Raw genomic sequence first — 15750 nt, forward strand, 5'->3', positions numbered from 1 at the left:
AGGAAGGAAGGAAGGAAGGAAGGAAGGAAGGAAGGAAGGAAGGAAGGAAGGAAGAACGGAGGGAGGGAGGTAGGGACGGAGGGAGGAGGGAGGGAGGGAGGGAGGGAGGAAGGAAGGACTCAGTCATTTTCCCACTCTCCTGCAAACTTTTCCCTTCCCACCCCAGAACCCCTCCAGCAGTTTCTCTCCTCGGTTCAATCAAAACCAGTTTCACTTGCTTCCCCTTGGAAATTCCCGGAATTCATATACTGAGTACAGATTTGAGATGTGAAGTAAACAAGCTTGAACATACAACTGTCTTCTTCTGTATTGGTATTTCCTGTAAATCCATTGTAGAAAACAGTCGGGGTAATTTAATGTCTTGTAAAAGTATCTTTTATGCTAAAATTATTTTTAAGGTAGTGTATAAAGTAGTAGATTTAGTTGTAACATTTTCATACAAATACGTTGTTATATTTTGCTGTTTGCCTCCCTTCCCTGCTGTCTCACCCATTGCCCTCCCCCACTGCCCTCCTCCACTGCTTTCCCCATTGCTCTCCTACACTGCCCTCCCCCACTGCCTCTCCCATTGCCCTCCCATACTGCTCTTCCCCACTGCCTCCCCCATTGCCCTCCTACACTGCCATTCCCTGCTGCCTTCCCCCACTGCCCTCCTTTCTGCATCCAGCTCTTTCTGGCTCATTCTTTTCTTTCTCTTGAATATTTTTTTTTTTGCTTTGTTTTCTGTCTTTCCCTTGTCTTGGAAGATCTCAGCCAGCTCTCTCATGATGCCCAGTCTAGTCTTTTCAAGTCTGCAAAGACACACACATACATAATTTAAACTCCAGTTCTACTTACTACAGAGAACATAGAGATGATTTCTGAGTCTGGTTCATTTTATTTAACATGGCGATTTTCAGTTGCATCCGTTTTCCTAAAAATACCAGTTTCCTTTCAGAACAGCTATGTAATGTTCTATTGTATGTAATACAACATTTTCTTTTTTTTTTAAGATTTATTTATTTATTATATGTAATACAACATTTTCATTCTCCACTCATTAGTTGGACATCTAAGCTGATTTCATCTCCTAGCTTCTTAGAATAGACTAGAAATGAGCATCTATAGGCAAGTGTCTCTGTAGCAGGATAAAGAGTCCTCTGAGGGATGCCCAGGAGTGGAATAGCTGGGTCATATGATTCTGTTTTTCTGCTTTTTGAGCAAACTCTATGCCAACTTTCAAGATGAAAGTTGAATTAAGGGCTGAATTTTCTCACACCTCACCTATATTTGTTGTCCTTGGTTTTCTTGGTGATGGCTGTTCTGACTGACAAATAGAATCTCAAGACTAGAAGGGAAAGAAGAGAGGGGTAAGGGAAGAAAGATGGGGAGGGACAATTAACATTAAGAGCCATTGGGGGCCATATGGAAGCCTACTACTGTAGACATCTTAAGTCACTAAGTAAAACCACCATTGTCAGGACTGGCTTACATATAGTAGATCCTTTAATCAAGGTGGCATCAAGGAAACCCCCAAAGATCTCAAAGTTTAATTTGAAATTCTCTAATAGCAAGGGAATTGAGACTCCTGTTTCAAGTATTTGTTGGTCATTTGCATTTATTCTGAGACTAGTCTATTCTATTCAATAGCTGATTTGTTGTTTGGCTGATTTGGAAACTTGTTAATTTTTGTAGTTCTTTATGTAGTCTTTTACCAAAGACACTATTCCCCTTTCTGATGAGTCGCTTGCTTGCTTTCTTTCTTTCTTTCTTTCTTTCTTTCTTTCTTTCTTTCTTTCTTTTTCTTTTTTATTAGATATTTTCTTCATTTACATTTCAAATGCTATCCCCAAAGCCCCCTATACCCTCCCCCAACCTTGCTCCCCAACACACCCATTCCCGGTTCCTGGTCCTGGCATTCACCTGTACTGGGCATATGATCTTCACAAGACCAAGGGCCTCTCCTCCCATTGATGGTCAACTAGGCCATCCTCTGCTACATATGCAACTAGAGACACAGCTCTGGGGAGTACTGGTTAGTTCATATTGTTGTTCCTCCTATAGGGTTGCAGACCCCTTTAATTCCTTGCGTACTTTCTCTTGCTCCTTCATTGGGGGCCCTCTGTTCCATCCAATAGATGACTGTGAGCATCCACTTCTGTATTTGCCAGGCACTGGTATAGCCTCACAAGAAAGACCTATGTCAGAGTCCTGTTGGCAAAATCTTGCTGGCATATGCAATAGTGTTTGGGTCTGGTGGTTGTATATGGAATGGATCCACAGGTGGGGCAGTCTTTGGATGGTCCTTCCTTCTGTCTCAGCTCCAAACTTTGTCTCTGTAACTCCTTCCATGGGTATTTTGTTCCTCATTCTAAGAAGGAGCGAAGTATCCACACTTTGGTCTTTCTTCTTATTGAGTTTCATGTGTTTTGCAAATTGTATCTTGGATATTCTAAGTTTCTGTGCTAATATCCACTTATCAGTGAGTGCATATCATATGTGTTCTTCTGTAATTGGGTTACCTCACTCAGGATGATAACCTCCAGATGCATCCATTTGCCTAAGAATTTCATGAATTCATTGTTTTTAATAGCTGAGTAGTACTCCATTGTGTAAATGTACCACATTTTCTGTATCCATTCCTGTTGAGGGACATCTGGATTCTTTCCAGCTTCTGGCTATTATAAATAAGGCTGCTATGAACATAGTGGAGTATGTGTCCTTATTACAAGTTGCAACATCTTCTGGGTATATGCCCATAAGAGGAATTACTACATCTTCTGGTAGTACTATGTGCAGCTTTCTTAGGAACCACCAGACTGATTTCCAGAGTGGTTTGTACAAGCTTGCAATCCCACCAACAATGGAGGAGTGTCCCACTTACTCCACATACTCACCAGCATCTGCTGTCACCTGAATTTTTGATCCTAGCCATTCTGACTGGTGTGAGGTGGAATCTCAGGGTTGTTTTGATTTGCATTTCCCTGATGATTAAGGATGCTGAACATTTTTTAAGGTGCATCCCAGCCATTCAGTATTCCTCAGTTGAGAATTCTTTGTTTAGCTCTATACCATTTTTAATGGGGTTATTAGATTTTCTGGAGTCCATCTTCTTGAGTCCTTTGTACATATTGGATATTAGTCCCCTATCCAACTTAGGATTGGTAAAGATCCTTTCCCAATCTGTTGGAGGCCTTTTTTGTCTTATTGATAGTGTCTTTTGCCTTACAGAAGCTTTGCAGTTTTATGAGGTCCCATTTGTCAATTCTCCATCTTACAGCACAAATCATTACTGTTCTGTTCAGGAATTCTTCTCCTGTGTCCATATCTTGGAGGTTTTTGCCCACTTTCTCCTCTATAAGTTTCACTGTCTCTGGTTTTATGTGGAGTTCCTTGATCACTTAGATTTGACCTTAGTACAAGGAGATAGGAATGCATCAATTAGCATTCTTCTACATCTTAACTGCCAGTTGTGCCAGCACCATTTGTTGAAAATGCTGTCTTTTTTTCCCACTGGATGGTTTTAGCTCCCTTGTCAAAGATCAAGTGACCATAGGTGTGTGGGTTCTTTTCTGGGTCTTCAATTCTATTCCATTGATCTGTCTGTTGCTGTATCAGTACCATGCAGTTTTTATCACAATTGCTCTGTAGTACAGCTTGAGGTCAGGCATGGTGATTCCACCAGAGGTTCTTTTATTGTTGAGAATTGCTTTTGTTATCCTAGGTTTTTTGTTATTTTAGATGAATTTGCAAATTTCCCTTTCTAACTCAGTGAAGAATTGAGTGGGAATTTTGATGGGGGTTGCATTGAATCTGTAGATTGCTTTTGGCAAGATAGCCATTTTTACTATATTGATCCTGCTAGTCCATGTGCATGGGAGATCTTTCCATCTTCTGAGATCTTCTTTAATTTCTTTCTTCAGAGACTTGACGTTCTTATCCTACAGATCCTTCACTTCCTTAGAGTCACACCAAGGTATTTTATATTATTTGTGACTATTGAGAAAGGTGTTGTTTCCCTAATTTCTTTCTCAGCCTGTTTATCCTTTGAGTAGAGAAAGACCACTGATTTGTTTGAGTTAATTTTATATCTAGCTACTTCACTGAAGCTGTTTATCAGGTTTAGAAGTTCTCTGGTGGAATTTTTAGGATCACTGTGACCTCCATTTCTAGATTGTAGTTCATTCCAGATGTAGTGAAGTTGGCAACTAGGGTTAGCCATCACAACCTGAGAATAAGTAGACTTAATCATGAAGTATGGTCTTTGTAATGTGTTTTTGAGTTTGTTTTGATAGAATTTTCATGAGAATTTTTGTCTATATATTTAATATGGAAAATGGTTTGGTAGAATTTGACAATGAATCCATATAGTCACAAGCTTTTCTTTGTTGTGTTATTATTTAAATCTTGTTGTTGGTTATACATATATTTAAACAATGTATATCCTCTTAGTTTAGTATGGGTTGGTCATCTTATTGTGCAACATTATCCATGAGTACACATGAACAAACATGTACTTACCTGGCAAGGAACTAACAATGGATTAAAGATAGTACCAAAGTTAAACTTGGTGAACCAATACATTTCACTGGAATTATGAACAGGAATATAGATCAGAAGGTACTGAATTACTCAGGCAGGTACATTAGTAAAAATTCACCTCAGCATATGCCATAACTTACTTGGAGTAGACTGGACAACTTGCAGGCAGTTCAACAGTTTGGACTCTTTCTTTTAATCATTTCAGCTGGTCTCTGCTTCTTTCAGATGTATGGGCAGATGGGGTCTGAGCCTTTTCTAGACAGCTCAGCTTGTCTAAGCCTTTAAGTGGTTCAGCAGACTAGAAAGTATTCTCAGAAGCTCCTCTTGTCTGAGTGTGCCTCTTAGAAGTCCTTAGAGCTTACATACATTTGGGAATGAGGAACCCACAGTATCTGGTCAGTTTCAGGAACTTCCTGAGATTGTTGAGTTTTTTACCTCTGGAATTTAAGGAAATTACTTCCAGGATAGAATGTTTCACCACACTTAGTACATCCTGTACTTTATATAATGTCCCTCAAAGATGGAAGGTTTTATTCTAAATGAAATTGTTACACAACCTATGTATTTCTAGAATTTATCATTTCTTCTAAATTTTCCATTTTTTGAATACCAATCTTCAAGGTATTCTTTAATGAGTTTCTGTATTGTATTTTGATAACATTCTCTCTTTTAATCTCCAATTTTATTTATTTGAGTATTCTTACTCTTTATTTTGGTTAGTTTCACTTGTGATTTGTCAATTTGGGTTTTTTTTTGGGGGGGGGGGAGGAAGAGGGTAAGAATCAACTCCCTTGATACTCTAAATATATTTATTCTCATTTCTTCATTCTTATGGGCTGCTTTAAAGAGAATTCTTTAAGTATAAGTTAGTGGTAAGGAAAGTGCTGTTATGAGACATAACATACCCATGTATGATTACTAGGATAGCACCGTGAGAGTTATCTGGGCCTACCATCATGACGATCCCGGAGAATCTGGTCCCAAGTACCATGACTTAAATAGGGGCACAAGGAGTCTACGGTTACTGAATCCCGAGAAAGCCAATGTGGTGTCTACAGTCTTACCATACTTTGATCTGGTAAATCAAAACGTAAGTTCCTCTTTCTTTCTTTCTTTCTTTCTTTCTTTCTTTCTTTCTTTCTTTCTTTCTTTTCTTTTTCTTTCCTTCCTTCTTTCCTTCTTCCTTCCTTTCTCCCTTTCTTTCTTTTTCTTTCTCTCTTTCTCTCTCTCTTTCTTTGTTTTTTCTTTTTCTGTCCTTTTCTGTTTTTAAACAAAAAGATGGGTTAAACAAAAGTGTATAAGACTGATTGCTTATGTTATTGAATTTATTGTCATCTCAACCAAATGTGACTTTTTATTTTCTTCCCGTTTTTCTTAAGACAGGTTCCCATTCCAAACAAAGGCACAACATACTGGTGCCAAATGTTTAAGATCCCTACATTCCAAGAAAAGCATCATGTGATAAAGGTATGTGACTGTCATGTGGGTCAAACTTCAATGATATGAGTGGAAAAAAATCTTTTTTTTTTTAAATGAAGATAGTAAATATACAGAAATGATTTCTAAGTAAATGAGAATATTTGATAGAGAAGAAACACTCTTTAGAGACTGAAAGCTTGTAGTATTCCATCTATCTTCTAACTCTATACATCTAAGGTAAGTAGGCACTATTTCTGTAATAGGAATTGCTATTTTAAATAGTATATTACATATTAATAAATCCTATGCGGGAGAGTGACTCTTCTCACATTGTTTGAGACTATCTGATTCATTGAAAATACTAGATCTTGTCATTTAAGAAAATGCTGTTGTGTTTTCTTGATGATAGGAAAAAAGATTAGTGAATTTCTATCAAATTGTGAAAATGAAAACTTATACAAGCTCAAAATGAATGAGCTCAAATTGCCCCTGACGTGCAGTTCTCTTTTCCTGTTCCCTGGGATTGGATCTCCCCAGATTCTTACGTCTAATTAATGCATGAACTCTCCTCTGGCCCTGGTTGTTATTGGCAGTACCAAAGAGATTGAACATTATGCCATTTGCTCTCCAAAACCTCACTGGATACTGTAGAATAAGACAGAGTTAAATATTGCCAGCTGAATGACGCGAACCCTTAGGAAGCCTGATGTTGCTACATTTGTCTTGGCTCCCAGAGTAAGTAATGAAACAGTGTGGATGTAAGAGAGGAGCAAATGGTTAGACTGTGGCATCAAGATGGCTCCTGCATCTGAATCAGCGGTTCTTCCATTCATTAGCATTGGTCTCCCAGGTAAAGGACTCTGAATACAGTTGTAGCTACAGTTCTCTCTGCAGTAAACATCTCAGTCTTAACATTCACTCTACCAAGCTCACAGCATTTAACCTGAGGTAGAAACACTCATAACTCAGAGTGACTAAAACATGTAGATTTCAAATATATTCATCCAGGTGTCCAGATCGGTCTTTGTTTTGGGATGCTCCACAGCTGTGTAGGATACAGAGCATGTATGAGTTACCAGATGGTCCCAAACTTTTACCGCATATATTTTGCCAACAGATGTCTTAGCAACCATATAACTGTGAATGCATTGCTTGTCTCTACAAAAAGTTATTTTTTTTTCTTCATGTAAATAGAAAGTGAATGCAAATCTATGTACTTAATGCAGGGTCAAAGTTCTTCAATTATATCAGTAAAGTCTTTCCCAGAAAATAGAATATTCATAAACACTATGTGCCATTTACCAGTAATTTTACAAGCTTCTGGCTTAAGAAACAAGTATGAAACCAGGTTCTGAAATGAAAACACGCATTTCAAAAAATAGGCCCTTTATTCACTTTAAACTTTGATAGATGGTAAAATTCATAACTGCTTCCACTCACATGTTTTGTCATTATAATTACTAATGCAAAAGATGGAGTTGAATGAAATAAATATAATTGTGTCATCTGTGAGATGCCAGTATGGATTTCCTTTGCCTGAAACCTCATCAAGAATTCCTAACTAGCTTTTTTTGTCACAAGCATATCACAACACACAGACAAAGAAGCTCTTGAATAGGTACTTTGTAATCCATTTATGCCTTTACTATATATTTGTAGCAAGCAGAATTAGTGGCATGTAAGACTTTTGCAGTATTTGCAGTCCTACCAAAACCCAGGAGATCTTTACCTTGAGGAAGACAGGATCTGAAAGAGGGTCACCAAGTTGAAGGAGGTTCCTGTCATATTTTGTGGGAGAGGAGAGTTTTGGTGACTAACACCTTAAAATTGAATTATTTAGATAAAAATATCTCTCACAGGATAGATTTCTGCTCTTATCTCTAAGCCCCCAAAGTAAGGTTTACTTAATATTATGAAACACCATCCTCCAAGTAAGACAGCATACGAAGAATCAAGCCCTGCCAGGAATAGGGTCAAAGAAAATATTAGTGTTGTACAAGTTGTTAGAGTCCATATTTCAAAAGATGGTTTACTTTTTGATAAATGATACAGTAAAATTCTTAGGAAGTTTATGAAGAAGAACTTTTAGATCTAGAGCTCTCCTAGAGATATCTTGTTTCCAGTCTCTTTGTCCTAGAAGAGATGATATCTACTACTTTATAGGCAATATGTTATCTTCCCATACAAAAAGACTTATGGTTTGAAAAGCTATGGGTCAGATGTTTGTCATTTCCCTCAGGTGCTTGCCCAACAATGTGCTAACACTGTGTGGAAGGGGCTCCACTCGGCTGGGGAGATGTGCTTTCAGGACATTGACATTTCAGCATTGGCTGGGAAGCCTTACAACCTTAAACACAGGGTGAAAAGAGATAGTCAGCTCCCACAAGTTGTCCTTCCACTTCTATACATGAGGTTCAATACCTCCTACTTCTGCATATTTCTGCAGTGCCTGCACATGCCTCCTAACAGACATGCAATAAATAAACAAAAAAATATTTAAAAAGTAGGCCTCAGTCCTTCTCTGATACAAAGTACTTTAAAGGAAGATTGTTTTTGAATTATCAAGTATGTGATTTTGAGTGAGCTTCAACAATGTTGATTACAGATCATTTTTAATAAGATTAATTCAAAGAGAGTTCCTATTTGTGGCATAAATGTCAATGCTATCTATTTTATGGCTGTAAACAATAATAAGACTAAACAGATAAAACATATCAGTCATCCGATCATGACTTTATTTAATTGGAATACTTAAAGTTAATGATAATAGGTTAAGTCTTAAATTTTAATTTTACTCATGTAAACATGATTCAAAATTAGGGTTATGCTGCAATGAGGTAAATATTGAATTACTAAAATCACAAAATAAATGATTTGTCTGGAGGAAGATAGGATTACAATAAGAGTTACTAGTTGTTCAAATTCTCTGGTGACTCTAATGTATTGACTTCTATTTGATTGTGGAAACAACTGGCTGAGTTGTAAGTGGGAGGTGGGTATAGTGGCATCCCTGTATTCCAAATTCTCAGGAAGCTAAGGCTGGAGGAGTGTCACTTCAAGGTCAGCCTGGGCTACTTTCGAAACACGGTCTCAAAAGAAAATATTGTGAGTTTGAAAATGTGTGTGTTAGATGCTAGCGTTTCATTCTTACAAATGGATGTGTAAATTGTAGACAGCTTATGGTAGTTTCTATTACACAGACTCTCCTCATCTTGGATCATTTGTTTGGATCACCTGCTCTGCCTACTGGTAGCCCACACTCAGCCCACACTATCTCAGGCCACATGACCTCAGGCCAACATGGCTTTTCTTTATTTAGCCTTCTCATGCTGTGTCTTTACCTTCAGCTTGGAATTTATTTTAATAGATGACTCCTTCATCTGGTGCACTCAACAATGATGGAATTGTCAGGACTAATAATACTTAAATATGCCGCCTTCCAAATTCGGGTTATTACTTGGTTTAATACAGTTTCTTTTAAGGGTTGTTTTGTTTTTATCACCAGAGAATTCTCTTCCCAGAAAATCCATACCATGAGTTTATCTGTTCAAACAAGACATATTGTTGGCCTAACAAATATTCAGTGATAGCTGGATATTTTAGAGAAGAAAATACTCACCATGTGACCCAGCATAATCATGGTCCCCCCATCTTCTTGGAGAATTACTTTCCTGGTTACCTATAGGGAGCTGAATGCATCTCTGAACTTGAATTCTTTTACCATGATTTGCTCATCAAGTTTAAGAGAGAGTTGTGAGCCATTCCTTAGTCCTCTTTATTAAGTGGAAATGATACCTTCCTCGGGAGGTTTTTAGAGTAAGGGATAAACAAGATTTTGAGTGGTTTGGGGTTTTGGTTTGTTTGTTTGTTTGTTTTTGATTTTTGTTTTTCTCAATACAGCAGACTCAGACTCAGAAACTCTTTGACAACGTGACAGCTGCTGTTGGGCAATTTAGTTTCATTGATTCTCATAGAATGACTTTTCTCTGAAAACTGCATTTTCTGAAAGCCTGGGAAAGAACAGATTACTGGGCTAAAAGTTCAGTCAGATCTGAGTCTCGTTTAGGGCTGCTTTGACTAATTATAAACTGTTTGCCTTTGTATGCTAATTTCCCCTCCTAAAAATTGGAGAAGTCGATCATACTTTACTGACTTAATTAACTTTGAGCATAGGTGTTACTAGGACTTATGAGTGAATCAAAAGGGGTTAATATTTAGTACCATGACCAAACTGAAACATTTAATAAGCTGATAGATTATTTGCAACATATAGCTGCAATTTTATATATTGTTCATCTTGTTCAGTATCTGGGATACTGAAGGGTTTCCCATCAGCCTTTTTAGATGTTCAGGGATTTAAATAAAAGCTACGTTGTGAAGTTCGGGAGAAAGCTCCCTCAGTAACACACTTGCTGAGTAGACACGAGTAAAGAGTTTGCTCTCCAGCATCCGTGTAAAATGCCTGTAGCTTCATTTCTGGGGAGACCGAGACAGGAAGATCCAGTCTTGCTGATTAGACAGTCTGGCTGAAAACTTCAGGTTCAGTGTTAGATCTTGTCTAAAAACCAATAAAGTTGAGAGCCATTGAGGAAGCCTGTTAATGGTGACCTTCACATGACCTCTGTGCGAACACATATACCGCACAACGGAGACATCTACATTATCAGTCACATCACCTAGGGAGATCACCTTGAAAAATAAATGCTTTAGTGAATGCACAAAAGAAACATCGAAGTAAAGCAAAGCACTGTCATTTTTAATACACACTGGAAGAGAAATGCTACGCTTTACGTGTGCCCCTGAATATATGTATTTATCTCCATAAGATCAGACTTTATTGCTGCTAAATCTCAATGATGGATTGTAGAGGATGCTTCCTAGGGAAACTCAGGCATAACTGCTCTTAAATAGGCATGAAGGGTCCTTGAAACCTGAATACTGTATGACCATAAAATAGTTACTGGAAACTTGATTCCTTGTTGTAGGCATAGAGTAAACGTTTCTGTCATCATATCATAGATTAAATAGATTTGGCTGTGCTCATTCATTTCTTAGAATGAAAGGACATTGTTGAGTGGAGAACTTCATCGTTAAAGCATGTCACAAAACATGAAATGTCCTAATAGGTTACTATTTTAAGAGAGTAAACTGTTAGAGTTGATTTTCATAATCATGGGAATTTGACCCTGACTGATATAAAACTCCTCGATCCTCTGAGGATCAGAATTAGCTTTTCTCTCTGTGTATCTCACTCCTGTCTTCCTCCTGAAGTGGCGTCTTCACTGATGCTGACTGCCTTCCCTCCCCATGGCGATGCTTGTTGGTCTTGTCGTCAGGGTGTGTGCCCACACTGTCATCAGTCTTTGCCATGTGCTCACGTTACCATGTGGGAACAAGATGTTTGCTGTTGACTGACTCGGTGGTCCAGTGTGCTTTTCCCAGATCTGCTCTGACCACGGGGAATGGCTTTGTCTCACCACTGTCTAGCTTTCATCCCTGGCTTTCTTACCATACTCCCTGGAGGCAGATCTTTGGATCTGTCGATGGATCTGTTTAACAAGTTGAGACAAATGCATTTTCACAATAAGCCTCAGGTTAAGCCATGTTCCACTTCTTCTAAAACCTTTGCAATACTCATGATTCCACTAAAAGTTCATGCTGTAAATAGAAAAGTTTCAACAATCCACATTTTAGTAATTTGTGCTACATAGAGAATCAGTGACAAATAATTATATCCCTTATATTTAAAGCATCTGATTTATACACACACATACAAATATAGACATACACATACACACATATATATGAAAAGGTGAGAAGCCCAGGGTATTTGTGCTGGCTAAACCTAAAATTTTGGATGGAGAGATATTAGTAGGAACATCAACCTTACTGGTAATGATGTGACTTAGAGAAGCAAATTTTAAAGATTGCTGATACAGGCAGGGCGCTCAATGTTGAAGACTTTGCTCAGTATCCTCCCGGGCTACATCTATGTCAGATATATCAGGGGTTTGTCTCTCTACCTGGGTGTTCTTTATAGTCACATAAACTACAAAGGGATTGAATTCACTCTGAATGCATGTCTATTCATGACCGTGATTTATTGCCCTGATAATTAGCTTGCTGACCCTAGAAAAAGCACTTAACCTTGCCTGCTCCTCAAATTCCAGCCCAGTCAGATAAAGAGATTTCACCGAATGATTTCAGTGGGTTCTTTCTGCCTCTAAATATCTGTGACTTGCTGAAAACTATGACTGAAGTCTGTGGTAGAGATCACATGTCCTATGGTCTGAGTTTCCCACACTCTGATTTCTCACTGGTCTATAGTAGGTTCAGAGTGAAATGTGCCCCTTTCCCCAAGAGGTTAAAAGGCCTTCATAGGGGCTCCATAAGCATAGATTTTGATGCATCTCCATCCTCTCTAGGGCATGCCACCAAGAGAACCTTGGAAGTCTATACACAATTGTAATAGTTCAGTATGTTAACAGACTCAAGTTTTAAAAGAGAGACCAGGAGACTTTATTCTGCCTGGGCTCTAAACTGTTCAGTTTAATCCTTACACCCACAATTGACTGAGCTTGTTGCTATTATTATTCAATGACTATTACATTAAACTAAACAATAAAATTCACATGTTCACTGTCTTTATTGTGTAGTGGCTTAAGCACAGTCTATGATGTAGGACGTCATGATTCAAATCTTGACTCCTCAGCCAATAGATGTTGATTCCAAGCGAGTTCCTCACTTAATTAAGTCTTAGGCTACCATTTGTAAACATGGCTAATAAAAGTACTTGTTCCAATTGTTAGCTGTCATTACCAAATGAGTGTTTACGTGTTTAGCATGTATTGGCTTAATAAGGACAAAGCCATGTTACCAATTTACATGGTTTTCAAACCTCTTAAATCTCAGGATAAGACAGAGGCAAGGCTTTACTGAAAGAGGCTAGAACAGAGCACACTGGTATATCCTGACTCTGCTTTTCATTAGCTAAGTACCCTTGGGCAAAGAAAACTCTCAGAGCTGGCCTCTTCAGTCGTAAAGTAGGAAAAGTAATTCTTGGTGAAGATTAAATGAAGACAAGCAGAAACACCTGTTGCATAACAGGCTCGTAATTGCTTGTTTTCTTCCCTTGAAGGGAATTATAGAGACGGAAGACTAAAAGGTCTAGTATTTTCTCATATAGGCTTGCCATATAGGATTTTCCTAAAGGCTTCACAGAGGCCATGGTAAGCAGTAAGTCACTATATTATTTTGAAAGAAAGATTCCTTAGGAGTTAGATTTCATTGCTTGCTTCCATTACTCTAAACCAAATGAAATGTAAGCTTGTTCTCCCCTGCTCTTTTCTAAGTAAGGACAAAGACCAGCTGGTGACTCTCCCTTGGGACATTCTTGGACATTCTTAGAGCCCCCATTAGTCTTGCATTTGGTGACTTTAAATAAGGACATTTTTCAGCAGACACTGGATATTTATTTTCCTTAGCTTTTCTTCTACCACCCAACCCTTCTGCCTCCATCTAGTGTATCATTTTCAATTGTGCAGAAGGTCAGATGAGAACACACTAAAGCATTAGCACATATGATGGGAGTTAGTGGCTGTAAAATTCTCAAGTAACTTAATCATCACTTCTGTTGACAGAATACAAAAATGTTTATATTAAATTCCAGGTGGTACTGTCACATTAGTAAAAATGGTGACGCCAAGCTATGAGTGACTTTAGTTTGTGACACTGGGAAGTATTAAGTAAAACTTCTGTTTATTTTTGCTACTTAGATATATCATCTCATCAGGATTTCACAGTTTCTCAAGATAAAACCAACTTTCTAGAACTTTCTGGAGTCAGGCAAGATCAAAGTAACTTATTCAACCTCATACAATGCATCGGAAACAGGACCGAGATTTGAGCATAGATCCTCTGAGAAAAACTAACAGACTGTTGTCTGTATTGTATGGTCTTACTAACTCAAGCCTTCTGCCTCCCCCACCTCCAAAGATATTTGTGGTAAAATGAGAAAAAAGATCCACTCGAAAAATGTCAGATAGCACAGATTCAGCCTTGAGTCTTTTCAGTAGACTTCTGAAAGCACAAGCTACTTTTGTTTTTGTTCTGACAGCTTTACTGAGACTTGTGATATATAAAGAACTGCGTGTGTTTAATGTGTACTATTTGGTGAGTTTGAACACATGTGCGCACCCCTGACCTTGTTCCCAAAGCCGAGGGAAAGGATATCTGCACCACCTCCCAAAGCTTGATAACGTTCCTTTGCCTCTGTTTTAGTAAGAACACTCAACATGGGTTGTGCCATTTTAACAAACTTTGAAGTATACAGAACCATTTCTCGCAAGGTTGCTTCTGAGACCCATAGAATGTGAACATACTTCGTGGGCTACATAAGGCACCCCTACCAGAACCTTCCGAGACTTTGGGTTAAAAGTCCTGCAAGCTGACAGACTTTACGTGGCATCCGAATACACAGAAGCCCAGAGTTTTACTGCTTTGCTAAATATAAACACATTTATCAATAATGATACATAGAAAACCTCATGAGTGATTTAGGAAATGACTTAAGGTCAGAGTTCAGACGTTCAAGCTAAAGATTATGCATATGTTTCTAGAAAGGGGCAGAATGCTGAGCCTAAGATGATGGTGCAAGGAAAAGAATTAAATGAGAAGGAGGCCATGGGCTCTAACTCACCGAGCATGTGCCGTAGCATAAGACCTGGCTCTAACTCACTGAACATGCGCAGTAGCATAAAGGATCCTGGGAAACAGGCCAGCAGCTTTTTGGTGGAGTTTAAAAGAAAAAAATCTTCCTTGGAAATGAAAACACCGTTAATGGGTCAGTTCATCCCCATTCCAACTATGGTCTACATAAAGGGACCCGTGAGATGAAACACTAACGTTTTCATTTGGTCTTAAGTTTGTGGCAAAATGCCTGTAGTGCCATAAAACAAGAAAAGACACGTTGGGAAGAAAGCTAGAGAGACTGGCTGCCTAAGACCCACTGGTAGCACAGATTTCAGTCCTACTCCAACCACTGGCAACATGAAAACTAATACCATGATTCCTCCAGGAGATTAAATTCACATTACCCAACCACTGGAAAACTAAATCTGAGAAACTGAGAGGTGTGTGATGAACAATCCCTAAGAATGTTGTTTCTTCATTCATGAAATATTGGAACTCAGAAAACTGAGGATTTATAAACTCATTAATTTATAAGCACTTCTTTGCATTTATTGGTAAATTAAGTTATAATGCAAAATTATAACTACAAAAATAATGCAGATAGCTTTGTGTGTTCCTAAAGAGAATTATATTACAATTTTCTGTTTAAAAAAATCATATTAGTATACAACCAGGATGGCATCATAGAATTGACACAATTGAGGTAAAAACAAAAATTATTATAGTTTTTATGAATGGAACTTTTGTCACGCTTGAAATGAAAACTGACTTGTAATAAAAGAGATATTTGCAATTTAAGTTTGTATAACTCATGAGTTGAATATATTTCACAGCTTTCTACTTGGCATTCTCAATGCTGAATTTACACATTATTAAGCTATTATCAAAATTTCGGAAGAAAAGCCTAATAATACAACTATTTTAGAAAGGGGAATTCTAGCAAATTTAAAAGCATTATGGATTTGTCTTGCTCTGGTGAGTCACTATTGTTCTGCTTGGTTCATATCCTTAGGGTACAGCTTAAAAATTATCTAAGTTAAATCTCTTAATACGGTGCCAACCCCTGTGTGAAGGGGTGGTTGTTTAAATTCTTTGGAAAAGTTCTACAATTAATCCTGA

At 38.1% G+C, this 15750-nt stretch overlaps 1 protein-coding gene across 1 annotated transcript in view; it reads left to right on the forward strand.

Annotated features, from left to right (window-relative positions):
• Nucleotides 1-15750, forward strand: part of Moxd1 (monooxygenase DBH like 1) — a 76765-nt gene that overhangs the window by 21529 nt on the left and 39486 nt on the right. The window contains exons 3-4 of the mRNA XM_021174770.1: nucleotides 5444-5611; nucleotides 5905-5988. Of these exons, the coding sequence (XP_021030429.1) occupies nucleotides 5444-5611; nucleotides 5905-5988 (252 nt within the window). The remainder of the gene's footprint in view (nucleotides 1-5443; nucleotides 5612-5904; nucleotides 5989-15750) is intronic.

Source organism: Mus caroli, chromosome 10 (genome assembly GCF_900094665.2).
Source record: "Mus caroli chromosome 10, CAROLI_EIJ_v1.1, whole genome shotgun sequence".
NCBI classification, from domain to species: domain Eukaryota; kingdom Metazoa; phylum Chordata; class Mammalia; order Rodentia; family Muridae; genus Mus; species Mus caroli.